We start from the raw sequence: 23,142 nt of genomic DNA, 5'->3' as shown, positions 1-23,142 counted from the left end.
AGCTGACTTGCAAATCAGCTTAATTATGTTGGATGTTACATTGGCCAATTAATTCCACACACCAGATTCACATCCTACCATGGAAGAAATCAGCAACATCACAGGTACCATGTCTAGGTACTAAGACAACTTAATGGTCAAGACCAGGTTTAGTTCTCTAGCTGGGACTGAACCAAGATGTTCTTCTACCTCCTGGTTCTCTAGCTTTCCTTGGATCTCCCATGTTGGCTGTGCATGATGGAAATTTCATAGGAAGGGCTGTGGTTGTGGGAAGAACTTGGGAGAGTATCAGGCTAAACGTTCAGCTCTGCGCCAAGCATGAAAAAGGTGTTGACCTTCTGCAAATGAAACGAGACCCCTCAGGCAGCAGCCCCTTCCAGATGTTGTGCTTGCAGCTCCAGTCTTTCCTGGTGCTGGTTCCAGAGCTGAAGGACCACAAGCCAGGTTTATCTCATGGTTGATTAATCTTGCACATCCCATGGAGTAATAAGGATGCCTCAGATTCTTGAATGTTGACTAGGGGAAGGAGGCCACTGTGTGCCTGTATGTTTTTCTTCAAGAACACACAAAATACTAGGAAGCTTCTTTCTGCTTTTCCGTAGAAGGAAGAAGAGGAATTGTTTGCAGGATTCAAACGGAACCAAAGCCACCATAAGCCACATTCTTGGGGCGCTACACCCACAACTTTAAAGGGAAGCGTGTGGCTAAAATATCAGTGCAATTCTTCCCTAGATACAGCTTGAAGCCCTTAAAGGTGCTGAGAAAGCAAACTTAGAGAAGTGTCCTTTTGTTTAAAAGTGAAATGCAAATGAGCTATTTCCATATGGAAAACTATATATATGTATAGCTGTATAGGTGAAAAGCCATATAATGAAATTACACCCACAACAGTTATTTAAGCATTTATTTTTTTTACAAAATCTTCAAGGCATGAGGTCCTATTTAAAAAAGTGGCTATTACTTCATAAAGTGTAAGGAAACATAATTAAAATGTACACAGATTAAAAGGAAGCTTCATGGATTTACAAATTATGGTTATAACAAAAACAAAAATTCACAAAACTTGCAAAGTATGAATGTATTATACAACATTGTTTGCTAAACTGTTAAATATTTACACTGAATATCAACACTTAAGATCTTATTGCTCAATGCTAATATTTTCAGGTTAATGCAATTAATTAGCATGATACTAAAATACAATATTCAGAGTTGAGCATACAAATTGTGTGTTTAATCAAGACAAGAAAATGGATAGCTAAATTTATTAGAGTGATAAATTTATTGAAAACTTTTCTGAGGTTTGGAATGAAACAGAATAAAGAATAAAACATAATACATTGGCATGAGGAATATTCCATTCATTTGGATTATGGCAGAAGTGTGCAAAAATTACACTATTCTCATACTTACCTTTGTTTCCCAATTTTGCACAATAGGTAAAATTAATTACCAATCTACTCATCACACAAAACATGTGGAATGTTATATCCATAAACATTCTCCTACATTAACAATCTTTGTATATAGGACGGAATAAATTAGAAGAAAGCATTAATGTAGTAACCCACTTCTCTGCAAACTAGTTTTTGGGGGGAAGGGGAGAGCATTTATGCATATGATAACCCTGTGACATTTTATAATGAACTCTAAATTTCTTAGGAATCAAAGATATAAAGTCAAGACTCACTGCTTGAGGTTTTCCATTCTATCAAAGAAATACAATCTAAAAATGAATTCAATACTCTTATGTTCTTTGCTTTGTTTGAACAATTCCAGACATTTTCTCCACCCCTCCCTCACTAGAAGCCTACAAAAAAAAAAGAAAAGGGATTTCAAATAGCCTAACAACCGTCTGGAGGGCATCATGGAAGAAAAAAGTAATTATAAGCTGGACTGCTGAGCTTCATTAAAGAATTGGCACAAAGCCATGGGAGAAAATAAGGAGCTGTATTTCCAAATTTTCTACAAACTCCCCAAATTCTGATTTCATTTTTCAAGACAGAATTACAGAATTCTTAAAATGAATTTGCCTCTTCAGGAATTGGGCTCAGATGTTATTTACTTTTAAGGCAACCGTTGCTCTATTTTACGGGCATTTACGTGTTTATATAATCTACAACCATGGTCAACACAGAAGACTGTCAGAACTTCACATACAGACCATCTGATATGACATCTCAAGAGCTACAGGAACAAACAGCAGCTTTTCCTCACTTCTTGCAGCTTAGGGCAAAGTGAAAGGACCTGTTTCCCATATTCCACTGCTGATGAATCCTGGGGCAGGGATGGGGAAATTACACTTCCTAAAAAAGCTCCCAATTAGTACGGCAAAGGCCTTTGAAGCTAGATTTGCCCAAAGCAGAGAGTTTGGGAAACAGTAAAAGTGTTACAACACGTTAACCATTTATGACCAACCAACAACACTGAGCCACATTTGCTGTATTAGACACATCTTATTTGGCACTTGCATACCTGAGAAAAGATGCAAGTATGGCCCCTTTAACAAAGACTGGGATTCTACAGAGTGTAAAAATGGGAAGTATTTTTACTGCATAATTAATTCCACAAAGAAAAGAAAAGTTGAGCTGGAAGTCAGTCCCATTCATGCCAAGGAAGCTCCTTCCACCTAGTATGCTGGGAAGGATGGTCATGGTGGAGACAGATAATTCCTACATCTGGATTAGGAGGTATTAAGTGTTGCATTTAGACACTGATAAGATCGGAAAAGCCATAATGTTTCTTGGCACAATGTTTAAAAGAAGATGGACATAAAATCTTCAGGCAAACCTGGCTTGGAAGGCCAAGGGGTTTTCAGAAAGTGCTGAAGACCTGTCCAAGGAGACTTTGCTAGGAGGAGGGAAAGGGGGATCTATGGGTAACACTCCAATGGAGCTGTTCTTGCCTCAGTAACAACCTAACTGGAGTAGGTATACTATACAACATAACTCAGTAACAACAAAATAAGTAACACATGCTAGAGTAACTTTTTCAGCAAAGCAGGATTTGTAACACTATTTGTGAAAGAACAGGCTCAACTTCACCATGCATCATATTGTCTTAGGAAAGTTTGTGTTGCCTTACAATCCAAGGTATGCAGCCAAAAAGGTCTATGGGTGATTGTTTTTTCTTTAACTATTCTACAGTTTTCACTCAAGACATTTCCTCTGGAGCTTGGAGAAGAAAAACCATTCAAAGCTCCAGTTTGCAAACTGGCAAATGTGTTGAATTTATAACCTGCTAATAAAGTCTTTTGAGGCAATATTTCCATGGGTATTTTGTGAGGCATGCACCCAGCACCCAGGAGCATAGGCTGCCCCATTTACCTAATCATGATGGGCAACCTTGTGCATGCATGATGTGCAAAGTTACAGGACAACGGCTGAATTAATGAGAAGGTGCTTATTTATAGTGGAGCTTTAATGCACAGATCTTGCTACCCGTCAGACTAAACTTGCTTATTCCAGGGTTTGCAAACGCAAACAACTGAAATCACAAATATTCTCAATTCCCTAAGGTTTTAGCTACGTAATTGTTAAAAAGCACCGACTGAAAGAACTACAGTATCTAAACCGAGAACATGAGTCAAGCAGATGTGTAGTATATCCGATGAATTTTGGGGTTCTTGATTTCTAAAACTCTATCCTAATTAATTTACTTCTATAATCTCTTAATTATAACCAAACAGCAGGAAAGGCACCCAGATGAGAAGCTATTGGCACACAGCCTTAGAATGGGAGGATCTCAAAATACTGACCTTGAGAGCAGGTTTTAGTTTCCTGCTATTTCAGAAATACTTTCATGCAGATTTTGATATAATACTTTACTTTGTGAAACTGCAGGGCTGGATCTAATCTTACTGATGTTAAAAGGAATTGCAGCCCGACATATTTGAAAGAAATGTGATATTAAGAGCAGAGGCATGGAAATTATCTAAACATCAGATAGACAGACCAGGGTTTCTCAACCTTGGCAACTTGAAGATGGGTGGACTTCCACACAAGTTGCCATGGTTAGAAAAACTGATAGACTAACATGAAAATGTAGGCCACCAAGCCATAAAAAAATATATATCGCCTTCCATCCATTATAGGGGTCCCAATGCCGGATCCCCAGCTTCCTTTGCATTTCTGCCAGTTTCTGGCATAATTGTTTAGAGGCCAGCTGTGCTTAAGCCAGGGGCTCTTATGGGCTTTGGGATCTTTGTGTTACATAGAAATTAAAGGGATGACATCTTTAATTTTTTTTACTAGCAATTTCATGGAGCAAGAATTATAACGCATCTTTACATTTGCCTAACAAATCACACCTGAGTCCAACTTTCAGTAGCATCTACAGAGCCCTCCTGGCTTCACCACGTGGCACATAAATGGCCAATACAATCCGAAAGATACGCACAACATCAATCGTATCAAATCTATGCAAAGCCACTGGCATTACATCACAATTCGTAAACCTTGGCATAATACCACACTTTATATTATACAACGAGGTAATATTTACACACCCAACCCTTCCCCTCCCCCCACCCCCTAGCAAAGAGAAAGGAAAGTGAACAACTTTGCAAATGAAAGACGATAGCATTGCTGTTCGTTGTTAAATCTAGGGCGAAGCAGATCATCAATACAGATACATAGGATATTAATTACTGTGTGCTAACCTTGATCATTCCTATCAAGAATTCAAAGTGCCTGAAGATGCAGTTTTTCCTCCCTTCTTGGTGCCCTCCAGATGTGTCAGGACTACAACCTCCAGAAGTCCCAGTCAGCACACCTGGAGAACACCGGTTACATAGATCCAGGGAGCGAGTTTGCCAGACTGGGTTTTGGAAATGAGTAAGGCAGCATGTCAGAACAAGACTACAAGCAGCACTGATATAAGATTATCTCCATAGTGACCCTGTTCATCAAGTATATTATGCCTGGGGAGTGCACAAACAAGCCTTTTTAGAAAGTGCAGTTTTTTTTTCTTTAACAAAAAAGTAACACGGCAATGAAGATACTCTACTGACAAACACTTTTTCAAAAACAATATCAGAGCAAAGTAGATAATCTTCTCTTCAATATCCCTTACAAGGCACTACAGGTAGGATGTGACAGATAACATTGAAAGGTAACACTGCTCCTCAGTCAGGTCGAAATATAGGGTATTTTGGTAAGAATTCTATGAGTATTACCTATTAAAAAGAGAGAAACACAAAAGACACATTAAGCAATTCGGCTCTTCTGCGAATGTCAGGAAATTTGAGAAGCTGGGGTCCTTGGCCAGAGGGTGGGGAGTTGCTCTCTGCCAGGCGCTCCTGTCTCGGTCTGGTTTACCCAGATCGATATTTCAGAAAATGATCTTTCCCCCTCCTACCAGCTGGGAATCTGGTAAATCAAGCGCTCCATAACCTTGGAACGTCTAACCCCAACAAAATGCTCCCCCCAAACATTGAAAATCCAAGACTGTCATTCAGTAGAGACGATGTTAGAAAAAAGGGGCTCGGCTTCTCTTAACAGAGTGTGATGGGATCGTTTTCAGTTGCCAGAAGAGATTGGCTTGTGGAGAGTCGTTTGGTTTCCTCTAGATGGCACCAACAACTCAGGTTTAAATCTTGGGATGGATACCTCCTGGTTCAGGTTAGCAGCTCAGCTCCTTAATACTATTTAATGAGGAAGAACAAAGCCTGCCTATCATCAAAAGACCAAACCTCCCATAAAAGGCAAGCTTAAACTTGTTTGACAATCTGCTGAAGTTTTGTGCAAGTCCACATTGGACTTGCTATTGATAGGAGTCCGGTAAGTAATATGTAGCTCAGATTCAGATTCAACCAATTCCACTGGAGGAATTTTCTGACAGTGAGAACATTAATGGAATAGCTTGCCTCCCGGAGCTGTGGATGCTCCATCTCTGGAGGTTTTCAGGAAAAGATTGGCAACTTTTTTTCTGGGGTGGAATAAAGATTCCTGCCTTGGGTAGGGGGGTTGGGCTAGAAGACCTCCGAGTCCCTTCTGGCCCTGTGATTCTATGTTCTAATTCGATTCAAAGTTACTTAGCATTTTTAACATAAAAAGCAGTAAGCAATTTGATACAGAAGACATCTGAGCACATTTTCATAAAAGCAGAGTGGGGAAAATCTTGATCCATCCAATCACAATTCCAAAAGTGCTATAGTACTTTTTCAACATGTTTTGATTACAAGTCACTATTGAAATCCACAAATCTAAAAAGAAGTGATAGGTCCTTCAATATCCTTCAAGGCCACGGTGATATTCATGTCTCTATATTCCAGAATAATTAGGGAACAGCAAACAAGCAAGAGGAGCAGTGGTGAAATCTAATTTTATTTCCCACTGGTTCTGGGGGCGTGGTTTGGGGGTGTCATGTGACTGGGTGGGTGTGCCCAACTTTTTTTTTCACTTTTTAAAGCATTATTTCCCTGCCAGTTTGGGTGAATCAGCAGGGAAAAAATGCTTTAGAAAGTAGGGGGGAAAGCTTCCCACGATTGTGCAGCTCAGCTGTGAGTCGTGTGACCGTTGGGAGCTCTTTTTTTCGCTTTTTAAAGCATTCGTTCCCTTCTGATTCACCCAAAGTGGCAGGGAAAAATGCTTTAAAAAGCAAAAAAAAAAAAGCTTCCGACAATCTGAATGATCCTTAGAAGCTTTTTTTTTTTTTTTTTTTTTACTACTGGTTCGCAGAACCAAGTACAATCGTCCCTACTGGTTCAGCCTAACCGGGCGGATTTCACCCCTGAAGAGGAGACTAAGTAAGTTCAACCAAAAGACATTTATGCTTTAAAAATGGGAAACAGACTGTTGTGTTTATAAGCTTGAACCCGGCACAAGACGCCCTCTGAGACGAGGCTGTGATCTGGCCTATAAAGGCTCAAATCAAGTACTATGGAAAAGTACTTAGTTTAACCGAAATAAATAATGCCAGCTATTTTAGGGATATTTATTCTGAAAAAAACACTTTGTATTTTAATAAACTAAGGTAAGAAAGGGCAATGAGCAACATAGTGCAGACAGATTCGAAAGAAAATCAGCTGGCATTTTGACATTATTCAGAATGAGGGCAGATTTCCTTCGGCATAGGTGTCAATCAAACACAGATAGCCGCCATGTAAACCACACAGTGTGTGGCAGACAGAAGGCCGCTTGTAAAAGGCACTTAAAATTTACATTGGAAGCATGAATTTTGTCATATTGGTCGACTTGTAAAAAAGCTACTTATTCAAAAGACTTAACATAATTGAGACCAGAGCTCTTTCTTTTAGGACGGATGGACAGAAGGGGGGAAAAGGTCATGGAGCTCTGTTTTTGTAATGATAACGGCCATGAGATTATTGTATGCTCAAAGATGGAAACTTTTGGCACTATCCACAAGGGAGGAATGGTTGGGCAAGAGGATGAAACTTACTATGATGGCTACAGTGACTTATTTGATTGTTTTAAAAAAGACAATACTCAAGTTTATTGCTGACTGGAAACACCTTATGGATTTTCTGTATAGAACAGAAAAAATGAACTATTATGGTTTCTATATTATACAAAGAAGAGAGATATGACCATAAGCAACAGGTAAATTTAAAATTTTAGCTATAACTGCTACAAAGAAGAAAGTTATTTCTTGGTATCTTTTTTCTATTTTTGTATTACTTTTGTCCCCATACGTTTACCTTTCTCTTTCTTTTTCTTAAATTAATTTACTGGTAATTAGTTTTTAATCTTCCCTCCTTAAAATATTTAATAAAAATATTAAAAAGGAAGGGGAGCGGGAGAAGAAAGACATCTTTTCTTACTGTACTTAAACTGCTACAACATGAGTACTGTAAATGGAAGCAAATGAGTAGAACACAACTAAAACCTGGAAAGATAATACTAACTTGGCTAGCACCTAGCTTTGATTTTATAGGTTGGTGTATCTGTTGATTCCATTTTCAGATGAATGACTGCGCTATGCTAGGCATATCCATGTATGTATGTATGTGTGTGTGTGTGTGTGTGTGTGTGTGTGTATATATAATATATATATATATGTATATGTATATGTATGTATGTATGTATGTATGTATATGTATGTATTTGTGTTACAACCCCTGGTATGCCTAAATATGGGAGGAAGGTCACTACTTCCTCTTTCTGTCCTTCGGCTTATCACAGAAGACCATGCAGGCAGAAAACCATATTTTTATTTTTAATGTTGCCTTTTTATATTTGTGTTGTATATATATTTGTTTTCGTAGATTTTCACGGGTGTAGGTATGCTGGTTTTGTTGTATTCGGGTCTTTTCGCATGTAAGGTAACCTTACACGGGAGAAGACCCGAATACAACAAAACCAGAACATATATATATGTTTTTATATATATATATATATATATACATTTCCCTCCTGGCAAATGTATTAACTGGTATATATATATATATAATCACATACATATTCCTAGAAAGTAGAATTATGTCTCCAGTCACTAAAGACAGGAATGAATTAATCAGAAGGGAAAAGCGATACTTTGAAACTAATACAGGTAGTCCTTGATTTATGACAATTAAGCTCCATATTTTTGTTGCTAAGTGAGAAATTTATTAAGTAAATTTTGCCCCATTTAATGACCTTTCTTGCCGTAGTTGTTAAGTGAATCCCTGAAGTTCTTAAATTTCTAACATGACTGTTAAGTGAATCTGGCTTTCCCTTTGATTTGCTTGTCAGAAAGCCACAAAAGGTGATCACATGACCCCAGAACGCTATACAACGGTCATAAATGTGAGTCAATTTCCAAGTGTCTTAATTTTGATCACCTGACCATGGGGATGCTGCAACAGTCATAAGTGCGAAAAACGGTCATAAGTCATTTTTTCAGTGCCGTTGTAACTTCAAACAGTCACTAAATGAACTGTTGTAAGTTGAGGACTGCCTATACCGATAATTTCAACAATACTTACATATTCCATCATATTGCTAGTTTCGCATTTCCGTTTACTCAACTTCCAATGCAAGCCAAGCTTAAAGGAGAAAAATAAACCACGTTATCTTAACAAACAACACTCCTTAGAGTAACAAACAAGGCTCTGTTTCCCTTTGACTTATTGATTAAAATTCTCCTATATATGCTGCCCAGCACAAGATTATTTCTGGGTTAGCTGTAAATGTAATATTTCAGCCTCTAAATCAGTCTGCCTTGAGATATGGAGTGTGGAGTGCGATTCCTATCAAGCAAAGCATGATGGAATTCTCATAATGCATATCTGAAAGACGTTAATTAGCAAAACAAAAACCAAAAATAAGCCCTAACAACCCACTGTCTATGTATAGATTTTTCTCAGTACTTCAACAGAGCCACATTAGAAACTTCAGTCAGTCAGCTAGGACAGCTCACCCCCCTAAGAGATAAGTATGAGCAAGCAACTGGTTTCAATCCTTTAAAATTAAGACATCTGGCAAATGAATGAATCGAAACAGCAGAAACATTTTCTATTTCTTTTAGTTGACCAGATGGCCACATACGTACACCCCAGATCGGAGTTCTGGGATTATGAATTACTAATCAAAAGAGCTACGATTTTCAAGTTTCTGACTGATTAAGTGAAATATATTATTTCCCACCATAAATAATGCAACTGTTCCTTGTATTACCTTATGATATAATCTGTTATTTTCCCATTCTAATAACTTCTGAATAGATCTTCTTGTCTAGGAAAAAAACAAGATTGCATTAGTTTTTTAGTACTGTCACTGACCAGAATTATACACAATTTTATAAAAGGGATACTGCAATGGTTGTAAGTGTGAAAAATGGTCATAAGTCACTTTTTTCAGTGCTATTGTAACTTCGAACAGTCACTAAATGAACTGTTGTAACAGCTTGGCAACTGGCTCATTACAGTTGCAATGTCCCAGAGTCGTGCAATCACCTTTTGTGACTTTCTGAGAAGGATGAATATCTTGATCTCTATGACCCCCTTCCCAATGGACACATCCCTACCCCACCCCCAAAAGACCATCTTTGCCTGGGCAACTAATAAGCCCCTTAGAAGAGAGTGAAGAGCTGCACCGGCTGGTTGGCCCACTTACTCTCTTATTAAGACAGATGGCGGGCCAGAGGCTACATCCAAGCGTGCAGGAGCAGCATAAACAGCCACAGAGGAGCCATTTTACAGTGATGGGCAGATTCTTCCTTAAACACGCATTCACGTGGCTGATGCTGGTCTTGAATTCTTCAGGGGCAACCTGCAAAAAAAATAAATGGACCAGTGGTGACTCCACATTGGGAACTAAAACCTGTTCTATACCTAAATATACACATGTACTTCCTGATTTGAGGTCTATGGAGAGTCTCCACCATCATCCAGGTCCTGGTTGTCCCAAAAGTGCTTTTTCAAGAGGCAACTGGGTATTCTGGTTTTTCCTTGAAGACATTTCGCTTCTCATGCAAGAAGCTTCTTCAGATGAGAAGCGAAACGTCTTCAAAGAAAAACCAGAAAGTCCAGTTGCCGCTTGAAAAAGCATCTTTGGAATATCTCATGACCTTTTTTTTATCATTCAGACTACAATGTGTATTAATTTTAATCAACCTAATTTTTTAAACCTTGCTTATTTTTTGTCTTTGTCACCTGCCTACGCAAATGGCCTAAATGTTTTGTTGAAATTGAATCTAATCTTTAATGAACAAAAAATGAACAATATTAGGAATGCATCTACATATGTTGTTGAAAGCTTGTAACTGAAATAGAATCTCCATGTATTCTTACCTGAATGGAAATAATAGGGTAATAAAAAGAAAAAAAAAGAGAATACTTTTGATATCCTTTTGGTAACACCGTGTTCATTCATTTTTCACTATTCTGCTCTATGTTCTATTACAGATCCCTTCAATAGAAACCAAGGACTGTAAGAGTACAGCTATTAAAATTACATTGCAATCAACTGATCACATTTTTGCAAACCACATGAGCAAGCCATAACCTTTAGCAGACTGTTGGGGTTTATGTCATCATAAATTGGTTAAGCTTTGAGGCATTTTTACATTGTTTTTGATGGGGAAGTTTAATTCTTCATTTATTTGATGGGTTTCAGTTTTTCTAGACAGGGCCTCCAGATTAGACGGCAGATGATACACAGACTACACACATTCAGCCACAATCCCTGGTCACCCCATCTACCTCCAACTGGAGCAAAAAAAAGAAAAGAAAAGAAAAGTAGAATGTTGAGAATATTCGTAGCTTTGGAAGGAGGCTGTTCTCCAAGCCAGCTGTTTAGCTCCTGGACATTTTGCTACCAAACTAGGTAACATCTTCAGTGGGGTTTGGGGGTGAAGTGTCTTGTTCATTGAAATAGGTTTTGGATGGTGGGTTGGTCTTCAACCAGTCACAAGACCTACTGACCGCCCAGGACCTATATAAACAAACAAGACACTTCACCCCAAAACCTCTGCTGAAGATGTTACCTAGTTTGGTAATAAAACATCTGGGAGCCAAGCAGCAAGCTTGAAGAACAGGCCCCTGCCAAAAGTAAAATGGCCGGAACTACTTAAAAATTCCTCTCTATTTAAACTGTTTTCAAAGTGAAAAGAACAAGCAACAAATCACTGAGAGAAGTCCTAACATGCTTTTATTTCAGGAAAGTTTTTCTTGCACCTGAAACCTAGAATTATCCAGACCCACCGGGCCATTTTTTTGAACTCTGCTTCATGCTACAGCATGTCCGAATGCAGCCATGGAGAGGCCACATGACGGTCTATCCATATTAACAGCCATTTTGTGTACACTCTGCACAAACCTTTTATGCTGAAAGAATTTCAGAAACGACAAAGGCTGCATTCCAAATTAGCAAAGGGAACTACAGCCATTCGGACATGCAAAAAAATGCCATGGTTTTTGTTGTTGTTGTTTGGGACTCTTTTTAAGCATCCTGTGATGCTGTAAATAAAATGCTATTGTTCTTAAAAACTCCAAGCCAACCAGGTAAGGGGTCCAAGGAGAGCTCTAAGAAATCCATCTGCCCGAAGAGAACAGCAGGCCTGCATTCTAAAGAGGAAGCTCCTTTTTGCCAACCAGCCATAAAAGGGACGGAGGGCGGATGGAAGGCTCATCATGTTTTACAACAGCAGGCAAGAGAGGAAGGGATCGCCCGAAAGCCAGCAGGCCTGCTCAGCTTTCTTTGACCAGGGTGATCACAGCCCTATCCATCACACCTCCTTCTGCTGAATCATAATACCAAAGGGAGGTTTTATGACTTGCCCTTCCCTGCATTGCTCACTAAAGTCTGTATTGTTTCAAGATCAGAGCAGGAAGCTGGACTTTCCCCCTTAAGGATAACTAAACAGCACTAGGTGACAAAATTATGGAAGTCCCATTTAACACCATATTGAAAGCTTAACATTTTAATAAATAAGAGACACCCTCCCCCCCAAAAAAAGTTGAGTTGTGTGAACAGGCAACTCTAAACTAGGTAGTCAGTGCTGAAAGCTTACAGTGCTATTAAAACAATTAAATGAACAGAAAATGGTTAGGGAAATTTGGAATGTGAGAATTTCCTAAAACTGAAGATTGAAATGAGGTAATAACTAGGAATTTTTCTCTTGTTTTCAGCATTTTATTTTTCAAAGTCTATGAAATGTTTCAGTTGAAAAAAGCCACGTATTACTTTCCAAAAAAGAGTATGTCTTAAATTTCTGTTCATATCTTAGACCAGCGATGGCGAACCTTTTTTGGCTCGCGTGCCATAAGTGGAGGGAGCGCAGGGGAGTCGTGTGCAGGCATGCCGCAACCATAATGCACTGTATGACACCCCCCCAATGCGCATGCGCGCACTACAGGCACGACCCCCCATTTTTTGCATGCTTTTTTCACCCTCCCCAGGCTCCAGAGGCTTTATAGGAGCATGGGGAGGGTGAAAACAGCCTCCCCCACCCCACGAGAAGCCCTCCAGAGGTTTCAGGGACCTTCAGGAGGCTTCCCTGAAGCCTCCGAAGCAGTCAAAATGACCCTCCGAGTAAACCGGAAGTCACTTCTGGTTTGCTTAGAGGGTCGTTTTAAGCGCTCCAAAGGCTTCAGGGACCTTCAAGAGGCTTCCCTGAAGCCTCTGGAGCAGTCAAAACGACCCTCTGAGCAAACAGGAAGCCCGTTCCCGAACTTCCGGTTTGCTCGTAGGGCCGTTTTTTTTGCGCTCCGGAGGCTTCAGGGAAGCTCATGAAGCCTCCGGAGGGGGGGGGGGGAAGGATCCTTTCGCCCTCCCCAGGCTCCTATAAAGCCTCTGGAGCCTGGGGAGGGAGAAAAATGGCTTTTAAAAAGGGTGAACTCAGCTGGCCAGTGCGCGCATGCATGCTGGCCAGCTGACAGGGCAGCGCCTCGCGTCCCCTGACAAATGGTACGCGTGCCATTGGTTCGCCATCACTGTCTTAGAGTTATTACCACCATCTGCAGTAATAGAAAAATAATAACCAGCATTCTGAAATGCAGAGACCAAAGCATGGTTATATACTGTGATTTGGCCTTCCACTTGAGAATAATGGACTTAATTCAGTTGGATTCTCATTTGAGAGAAGGAAACACTTTCAGATACGAAGACCTTAAGGTGCTTATCCCAGAGCTGGCTCTCTGAATTTAGACCTAGGGCTGGAATCAGTTGAGTTCTTACCTGAAATGGGTTCTTTCAACAATGCTCTCAGGTGCTCAGCCTGGCTGCCCCCATTCAACTCTTTTTACTGTTGCATCAAAATGCCTGGCCGGGAAGAGCCAAGCAGAACAGATGCTACTAAGAGAATACACAAATGCACAAACTTTGCTATCTCTGACCTAGTTTTTACAAGATTAAAAATAGAAAGAAACCTCACTCTACCCTCAGTCAGTTTACGCCACATTCCAATTTTTGGGTAGCTTTTGCCAGAGTTTGGAGACAAAGTGTTGATTTCTGGGTAATAGAGATGTTTTAGAGAGTACACGTAGTCCTCGACTTACAACAGTTCGTTTAGTGACTGTTCGAAGTTACAATGGCCCTGAAAAAATTGGTTTATAACAGTTTCTCTTACTTATAATCATTGCAGCAACCCTGTGGTCATATGATCAAAATTCAGACGCTTGACAACTAGCTCATATTTATGACCTTTGCAGCGTCCCAGGGTCAAATAGTCACCTTTTGCTACATTTTGACAAGCAAAGTCAATGGGGAAGCCAGATTCATTTAACAAACTTGTTACCAATTTAACAACTGCAGTGATTCACTTACCCACTGTGGCTAGGAAGGTTGTAAAATGGGGCAAACTCACTTAACCAATGCCTGGCATAGCAACAGAAAGTTTGGGCCTAATTGTGGTCGTAAGTCGAGGACTGTCTGTATAATATGGGGGAATCTTTATATAGTCTTTGGGGATGATGTCACTGCCCACAAATAGCACAGAGCAGGTCAATCGATGCTTCACTCGGCATAAGGTAGCACAGCCATAAAGTATATTCCAGCCAACATTCCTAAAATACTCTTTCAAGACCAATTCAATCAACCTGGCAGAGCTCCTCCCATCGAATGAGCCCAGCCTCTATGAGAGACGCTGTCAGAGACAAGAGCTACGGCCAAGGGAGTAGTCCGATAGCCAAAGTCAAGTTTAGGGTCAAGGCAATTCCAACTTACCTTCCCTGTCAGAACAGAGGGAAACTCTGTCTCAAATCTGTTGCTCAAGCCAAACCTTGAAGAAACAAAGAACAAAAAGTATTTCCACCCAACCTATAAAATGTTTACAACTTTTGTTATACCTATTCTGCATTCGAAATTATAATTTGCTATGGCTTTATACTTCATTCAAGTAATTTTTTTATATAGCAGGGAGTAATCAAAGCAAGAAACATGTACGTCTCTTGTTATCAGCAAGTTGTTTTAAAAATTAGCAAGATAAATATAAATGGGTGTCTTCCTTCCTAATGTCCATCTAAATAAATTCCATCAAATTAATCAGATCTTGATAGATCTTTGAAGGTAATTCAAATAAAGTTTGTAAATTATGACATAAACTATTCATCAAGAACATTTTAATACACACTTCATCTTCTGACTTTTCTTCCACAAGTTAGTAAGAATAATGAAGGTTGAATCCTTCCAGGAAAGGATCCCAAAGCAGTATCATTGACTTTGCAAGCTTTGAACTAAGGTTAAAGAACCATATACTGTGGGTGACACATTTTATATACCCACAGGTTCATTTTTCACTTAGAGAAAAGACTGAAAGAACTGCGGTAGATATTTTGAGGTACACACATTACACAAAACGTAACCTCCACATCTTAATACTTTGCAAGGAATATAAAATAATATACAAACCTAAAGTCACAATATAAATGTATCTTGGCTTCACAATGAAAAGAGACTAAGCAATACAGTAATTTGCAGCACTGTCTATTAACCCTGGGAGGACCTCAGAAGCAGGTTGATGAGTGTCAGTGTATGGTAGCATTATAAAAAACAAAACGTAGGAGGACATGCTTTACTGATTCAACCTCCTGAAGCTGCAAAGACAAAGTCATATACAAATATGAGCTACAAATATTCTCCTTTATTGGTACAAAGTCATATACAATACGGATTTTTTTTCTAAAGTTCCCAATCAGAAGCAAAGAGGTCAAAGTATTGCCCCTTGCCAACATGAAGGACCTTCTATAATTGGAAATGGATAAATAAACTGTTCCCTTCAGAAAACAACGTTTGCCACTAATATTAGAAAAACCTGGAACCGATGACATATTTAATGAATAGTTCATAGCCTTTATTCCTTATTATGGACTTTGGCATTATGCACCCTTAGAACTAGCTATAACAAGTAGTCCTCAACTTATGGCCCCAATTGAGCCCAACATTTCTGTTGCTAAATAAGACAGTTGTTTTGCCCTATTTTAAACCTTTTTTGCCATCGTTGTTAAGTGAATCACTGCAATTGTTAAGTGAATCATGTGGTCGTAAAGTGAATCTGGTTGTCCCCATTGACTTTGCTTGTCAGAAGCTGGTTGGGAAGGTTACAAATGTTGACCCTTAGGACAATGCAACTATCATAAACGCATGCCAGTTGTGCCAAGTGCCTGAATTTTGGTCACGTGGCTGTGGATATGCCGTGACCGTTGTAAGTGTGAAAAATGATCATAACTCACTTTTTTAGTGCTATTGTAACTTTGAACAGTCACTAAATGAATGGTTGTATATTGAGGACTATCTGTATAGAGAAATTCTTATTTCAGTGCCTAGCTTCTAAAAAATATCAAACGACCCTTAAGAATTTTTCAGAATAATGGCAGCCTCATCTAAATATAGTAAAATTCAACCTCAAGCAACAACATTGAAAACGAGCTCCTAACTGAATACATCTTTCAACTTAAATATATTTTAATTTTCTTCATAATAAATTATTATATTAGTTTTGGTCTTGTTTGGTGCATAGCATTACATTCTCAAAGTTTTCTTTGGAGCTTCAGCAGAAACAAAGAAGCCAATTTAAAATGTTTCCAACATTCTACACCATTCTTTCTTTCAATTCAATGGTGTAGAAATTGGAAAAGGAGAGGGAATATTTTTTTTAAATGATTGGGGTTGGTATCCTTTTGGATTTACTACACTGCTCTGCCGTTTCAGAGCCTCCTATAGGAATGTTTTAACTTTTGTCAGACTTGCCAAGATTATGACAAACATTGCATTACATTATATTGTAATTATATTACTGACAGCACAAACATTAAACTAATAGCATCCTTTTTGTAGTATTTTTAAACAAATTTTGCATATACAATATAAATTAATTGTTGCTTCTTTAAAATATGTTAATATTTAGTGACAATTCAAGAAGGTATCATTAAAAGTGAATGACTGGAAAATGAATGTTTTAGCACCGAAGCATCACGATAGAAAGATCGATTTAAGTAGCTTTCTTTCCACTTTACTCAACAAATGCAAGTTAAAGGAAAGTTTTACAAAATCAATTCAGTAGGAAAATGGTCTATTTTTGTACCATTGGAGACAGCCTTGAAAACCAGCTTCAGTGTCAAGTTTCCTAACAAATAAAACCCATTAATTCAAATGAGTGGGGTACCCACTATCTAAATACACTTAAAAGGATGCAAATGTAGTCTTGGAAACACATCCTATAAATAAACCTGTGAAAATATTTGACCACCCTATAATGTTTATTTAGGATCTCCATTAAACAAAGTATTTAGATACAGTACTTATTGTCCAATATTCCCATAGCTTATTGTGTGTAATGTGTGTTCTATAAACAAAATTGAAGTGCTGCTTCAGCAATTAATAACTTAGTATAATTTATTGTCTATACAGTACTAATTTATTTGGCAATGAAATTGTAACTTTCTCAATCCAAAATCCATATTTTTAAAAGTAAAACTAGTAGCTGATTGTAAAATCTTAAATGACTTGTTTTCTTGTTTTCACTCAGTCTATCATCCCAAGTTTTCTGATGATACAAACTAACATTTATAGCAATAGCAATTGGACAAGTATACCACTTCATAGTGCTTTACAGCCCTTTCTAAGCAGTTTTACAGAGTCAGCATATTGCCTCCAACAATCTGGGCCCTCATTTTACCAACTTCATTTTACCGACCAAGGCTGAATCAACCTTGAGCCAGTCAGGATTGAACTCCTGGCAGTGGGCAGAGTTAGCCTGCAATGCTGCATTCTAAGCACTGTGCTACCTAAAATTTTAAAATATATAATAAATGGAAATCATCACTGACTCAACTTCCAAAAAAAGATCTCATTACATCTGGTGGTTCCTCATTGAAGGTAAGAGTCCACACAGAACACATGCAATCCAAGGCCACAGAGAATGCCTGCTGAAGGGCCCACCAATTGGGAGGTATGACCGACCCCATTCCAAAACAGGCCTTCTCCATTGGGGGTTACCCACATCTAGAAAAGCTCCTGGAAACAGAGGCAGCTCCTGAGCACCTGGACTTGAGCGTTCTTGACTTCCAGTGTCAGAAATATTATATTAGTTGTAATTTTGGAAGTATGTATGTATATACTCTCTGCTACTAGGTATTATTGTACTTTATTGTTCATTGCACCAGGTGTGATTGTTGTGTGTTACCTTAATTGAAGCAGGTAATAAATTCATAAATAAATAAACAATAAGAGCTAATGACCATGTTAGACTCTATTAAGTATTGAGCTAAAGATAGAGCTTTGAAATAAAAAATAATCACGCTCTTTATACCTGGAGAAACAGGCAATGCCAAAAAGTAAGAGCAGAACTTGAAAACCAGGGTTAACTGATTCGGTGCTGAATGGAAATGTCTATCATTCTCCATCTGGATCATATACAACTAGAAGGTACCAGCCAACTAAACAAACAAACAAGTAGAAGATTCCAGGGTTTCAAGCAAAAGAAAAATTCAAATTCTATTTCAACATAGAAAGGTACAGCTTAAAAAATTGAGTCAGTTTGGTCTAGTGGTTAAGGCACCAGGCAAGAAATCATGAGCGAGTTCTACTCCCACCTTAGGCATGAAAGCCAGCTGGGTGATAGATAGGTGGGTGGGTGGGTGGGTGGGTAGGTAGGTAGGTAGGTAGGTAGATAGATAATCTCAGCCCAACTCATCTCACAGAGTTGTTGTTGTGCAGAAAATAGGAGGAAGGAGTATTAGATATGCTTGCCACTTTGAGTTGTTTATAATAATAATAAAGGCAGGACGTAAGTGAAGCATTTGTACAGTTATGCAGCCACCTTGATACCAACTTTTCGTATCCCAATAAAAAAATCCTCTCAATTTGCTTCTAAAAAACCTTTACAAATCCTGCATTTTAATCCAATGCCTTAGCAGCACACATTGAAAAATTTACCCAATTTGCAATATCCTGCTGCAATGGACATTTTATGGAATTTTACCCCATCACCTTCAGCCATCATGTTTATAAAACATGCTGGCTAGGAATCAATACATCCGGAGTCCAGAACAGGAATTTAAAAGAGAGAAGAGGGTATTCTCAAAAATTATATTTGAGATTCTTACCATAAGAGAGATAAGCATAAACATCAAGATCATCTAAGAATTAGAAGACATTTTGCTTTGTTGCTTTCTTAACTCATGCCAGAGTTAACAATATATAAAATTCCAATGAGACTCACAGTACAGAGATTGAAACAATGTGGGATTGTCTTTCTCCCCATTCTATTTTGTTTAACGGAACTGAAGGAAAGTTGTTCAAAACATTATTTTTAACAGAGCCTTTCTTTAGAAAACCGGTCTTTCCTATCTAGCTGCACAATTCATTGTTTATCTACATTATTTCCTGCTAAAGATGAAATTATATGGTTAATTGTATGCTAGAGTCTATTATACGACTATTAGAATCTGCTTATATGATGCTAAGGATTACATTAGCTAACTAAATTCACTTGGTGAATTATTTGAAAAAAAAAAAGAGACTATAAAGTTATTAGAAATGTAGATGAGCCCCAAAACGATAAAGGTATGCTCTCTGGTTTAATTTATACCCTTCCATGAGGAGAGTCATGAAAGAGAAAACTTTCCTCAATATACCTTTGGCATACGTATTTTTTTTAGTTGAGGAGTTTTATTAATACATAAGCAATTTAAATATGGTTCAAATATTCTGCTCACATCTATATCACATTACCATTTTATTATTAGCTTATCACAAAGTTGTTTTATGCAATATGAAGAGATAAATAAAGTTACATGCTTTGTAATTAGGCTTTTCATTACTGTCTCAAGCTGTGATCCAGAACTGGTTTGAGGGGAGATGAATCTACAGACTCCAAATAGTCTGGACAAACACCAAGGATTGGTGACACTAGAAATACTGGCAAGGAATCCACAGCAGTATAAATGCCGTGTTTCAATCAAGTGGGGGACACAGAGTGATCTACTCAGAGGGCTCAAGAACTAACAGTATAATATAATATGGGGGAAACACTGAGAAAATATTCCAATCACTGTATTCCCAATTATTTCCAAGACAATAATATTTGAACGGATAATGAAATAAATATAAAATGACAAATAATGATGCCTAGGGAGTTTAAAATTTAAACAAAGCTGTTAACATTTAATAAAGAATTAAAAGAATGTTTTTAAATTATGAGAAAAATGTAAATGCCTATAACAAAAGGACAGGTCTCTTTACATTATATTAAGTTATTTGCTTGTTATTTGCTTTATAGCAAGCAGGGCAAGATATAAAAATAGACATTGAAACAAACAATTGCATTTACCACACATTCTATGATTACACTTGAATAGCAAATAGGTTTCCTCTCATAATTAAAAGTGAACATAAACAATCAGAGAGCTACCAATGTTTTTCAAATGGCCACTTTCTATCATATCCAAGATTCACAGTTTGGATAGCGTTCACAACTTTTGAATTGTAACTCTGCTAAGTATCACCCAAGCCTTTGCAATGTCACACCCTCCTTTATTCGTTTATTTGTATTGCACCTTTATTTTTTTACAAATAATTCAAGGCAGCAAACATATCCAACATATCTTCCAGCTCCTATGTTCCTCCAGCCCCTTTTATAGATATCCTCATCTGGTTCTGGTTTATTTTTGTTCAATACAGACTATATTAAAATGTGCTTTCTTTGTCTGCAGTGCAGCATCAACCTCAAGCCCAAATGTTTGAAGCGGGGGGGGGGGGGGCACAGCCCTGAAAATACTGGAGAAGAGTTTGGGGCTGCCTGTCTGCTGGCCCCATGCTCCCCCCCAGGCTTTCCAAAGTGGAGCAATGGCAGTGTCTTTCCCCATCCTATCACAGACCCCCCAAAGGGTGAGAGAAGGAGATACCCTAAGGCAGGCTCTGCACAGGGTCTCTGCTGGGTTCTTCCCATAGGGACTCCAGAAAGCAAGTACAGGTAGTCCTCGACTTACGAACACAATTGAGCCCAAAATTTCTGTTGCTAATTGAGACATTTGTCAAGTGAATTGTGCCCCATTTTACCTGTCTTGTCACAGTTGTTGAGTGAATCCGGCTTCCCCATTGCTTGTCAGGTCACAAAAAGGGACCATATGACCCAGGACATTGCAACCGTCCTAATTACGAGTCAGTTGCCAAGGACCTAAATTTTGATCATGTGATCGTGAGGATGCTGCCAATGTCATGTGAAAAAAGGTCATAAGTCCCTTTTTTAGTGATGTTGTAACTCCAGTCACTAAATGAACTATTGTGAGTTGAGGGCTACCTCTAGTTGTATTTTGCATGTTATGATTAGAGAGGACTCTGAATTTTATTATTATTATTAGAATGACTTTCTGCATGCTTTTACACTGGCTGTTTCTTTTGAAATGCTTCCCTTGCTCTTCTTTGCTCTCTTTATATTTTAATATTCTGAAATCGTCCAGAGTCAGAAATGTATGCGATAGGCGGCTGCATCCATTTGAAGAATAAATAAATAAATAAAAATACAAATTAAAATAAATAAATAAGCTGCTCATGACCTGTCAGGCTGACTCCCTCCCCGAGGGTCCCTGGAAGACCCAAAGAGCAGCCGGTCAGTGAAAGAAAGGCGCTCTGCACACGCTCAGGAACCCTGGGATTTCCGCTGCTCATCTCGGCCCTAAAGAAAAGGGGGAGGGCGGTGTCTGTCCCTCCCCGGGAGACGCCTCTGAGGGTCCCGGCGCTCTGCACATGCCCAAGGGACCCGCTCCTCCCGCCCAACGGCCGCCCCGCGCCCTCTGCACGCGCTCAGAGGCACGCCTCCCTCCCCCGCCTGCAGGCCCCGCGGCCCCGCCCGCCCGCCCGCCCCCTTCGCGGGTCCTTACACGGTGATCTGCCCGGCGCCCCTCACAGCCACGGGTTCGGGCACGTCCCGGGGCCGCGGCAGCTCCTGACTCCTCACCACAGTCCGGGAGGCCTCCGTTAGCTCCTCTTGGTCCGCCGCCGCCGCCTCCTCCTCCTCGTCCTCCTCCAGTTCGTAGATGGTGTCGAAGTCCGCCATGTTGGGGAGCAGGACGCTCATCACCCCCACCTCGCGCCCCGCGCGGTATTGCGCAAGCGCTGCAGCGCGCTCGTGCGCGAGCCCAACGGCTGAAGGAGAGGGAGGGAGGGAGGGAGCGCGCTCCCTTGGTGCGCAGGCGCTGTGGCCTCTCTCTCCCTCTCTCCATACTATTAGTATAATATAATTAATATTGTGAACCTCAATACATGCCATTATTTCAATGTAGTCCTATTTATGGAATAGGTGAAGTGATGATTTAGAAAGCATAATCTCTATATTGTAATGAGATAAGACAACCTTTATTGTCACTGTTTTCTGTGAAGACACTGGCAGGCATTAGAAAATGACATTCTGATGCCCACATGATGTTTTACATAATACAGTTGTCAACTTCACTACAATTCATTTATTGACCATTCCAAGTTATAATAGTACTCAAAAAAGTGATTTATGACCATTTTTCACACTTACGACCGTTGTAGCATCCCCATGGGTCACATGATTTACCTTTTCCTATTTATGACGGTCGCAGTGTCCCGGGGTCATGTGATCCCCTTTTGCAACCTTCTGACAAGCAGAGTCAATGGGGAAGCCAGATTCACTTAACAACTGCTGTGATTAACTTAACAAATGTGGCAAGGAAAGTTATAAAATGAGACAAAAATCATTTAACAAATTTCTCAGCAGCATAAATTCTGGGCTCAATTTTGGTAAGTCAAGGACTATCTGTATTATGAAGCTTGATACATGCTATTATTTCAATGCAATCCTATTTATGGAATATACATGATTCTAAATTGTGACGGTTCCGTATTTTGGAAATCATAACATTTTAGGATGCCATTGTGAGTATATAGAAATCAATCATGGTTTGTAAGCCAGGCCAAAGGCCTGCATGTCCCACCTAATGCTCAGCATATCTGCACCATTGCACTGATGATAAACTGGGTGGATTTACAAGTGAGGATAGTAGATGTTTGTGTCTCGGTGACTTATTCCCATTTGAAATCTTAAAATTTTCCCAAATTAGGTTGAAAATATTTCCTGTGAGATCACTGTATCAGGGAATGACACCCCCCTCCCCCCTAATGGCCTTCAGAAGACGAGAACAGGAGAATTTGGCCACTTCTGGGGCATGTCTCCCTGCAACAAGGAAATGGCATGACAGCATGTGCACCATGAGGTAATCACTGGAGATTTTTTGAG

At 39.3% G+C, this 23,142-nt stretch overlaps 1 protein-coding gene across 1 annotated transcript; it reads right to left on the bottom strand.

Moving 5' to 3' along the window:
• Window positions 1-4,235: 4,235 nt before the first annotated feature.
• On the bottom strand, window positions 4,236-21,957 carry CHIC1 (cysteine rich hydrophobic domain 1; the record flags this gene model as incomplete). The annotated part of the gene is made up of 6 exons (XM_081963951.1): window positions 4,236-5,176; window positions 8,927-8,986; window positions 9,618-9,674; window positions 10,056-10,211; window positions 14,607-14,661; window positions 21,761-21,957. 6 exons carry the CDS (start codon window positions 21,955-21,957, stop codon window positions 5,126-5,128), a joined length of 576 nt encoding a protein of 191 aa, XP_081820077.1. The 3' UTR covers window positions 4,236-5,125.
• Window positions 21,958-23,142: the final 1,185 nt, after the last annotated feature.

Source organism: Natrix helvetica (genome assembly GCF_964273705.1).
Source record: "Natrix helvetica genome assembly, chromosome: 11".
Taxonomy (NCBI): Eukaryota; Metazoa; Chordata; class Lepidosauria; order Squamata; family Natricidae; genus Natrix; species Natrix helvetica.
Note: the sequence above shows the minus strand (reverse complement) of the source record. Positions and strands in the feature narration are given on the sequence as shown.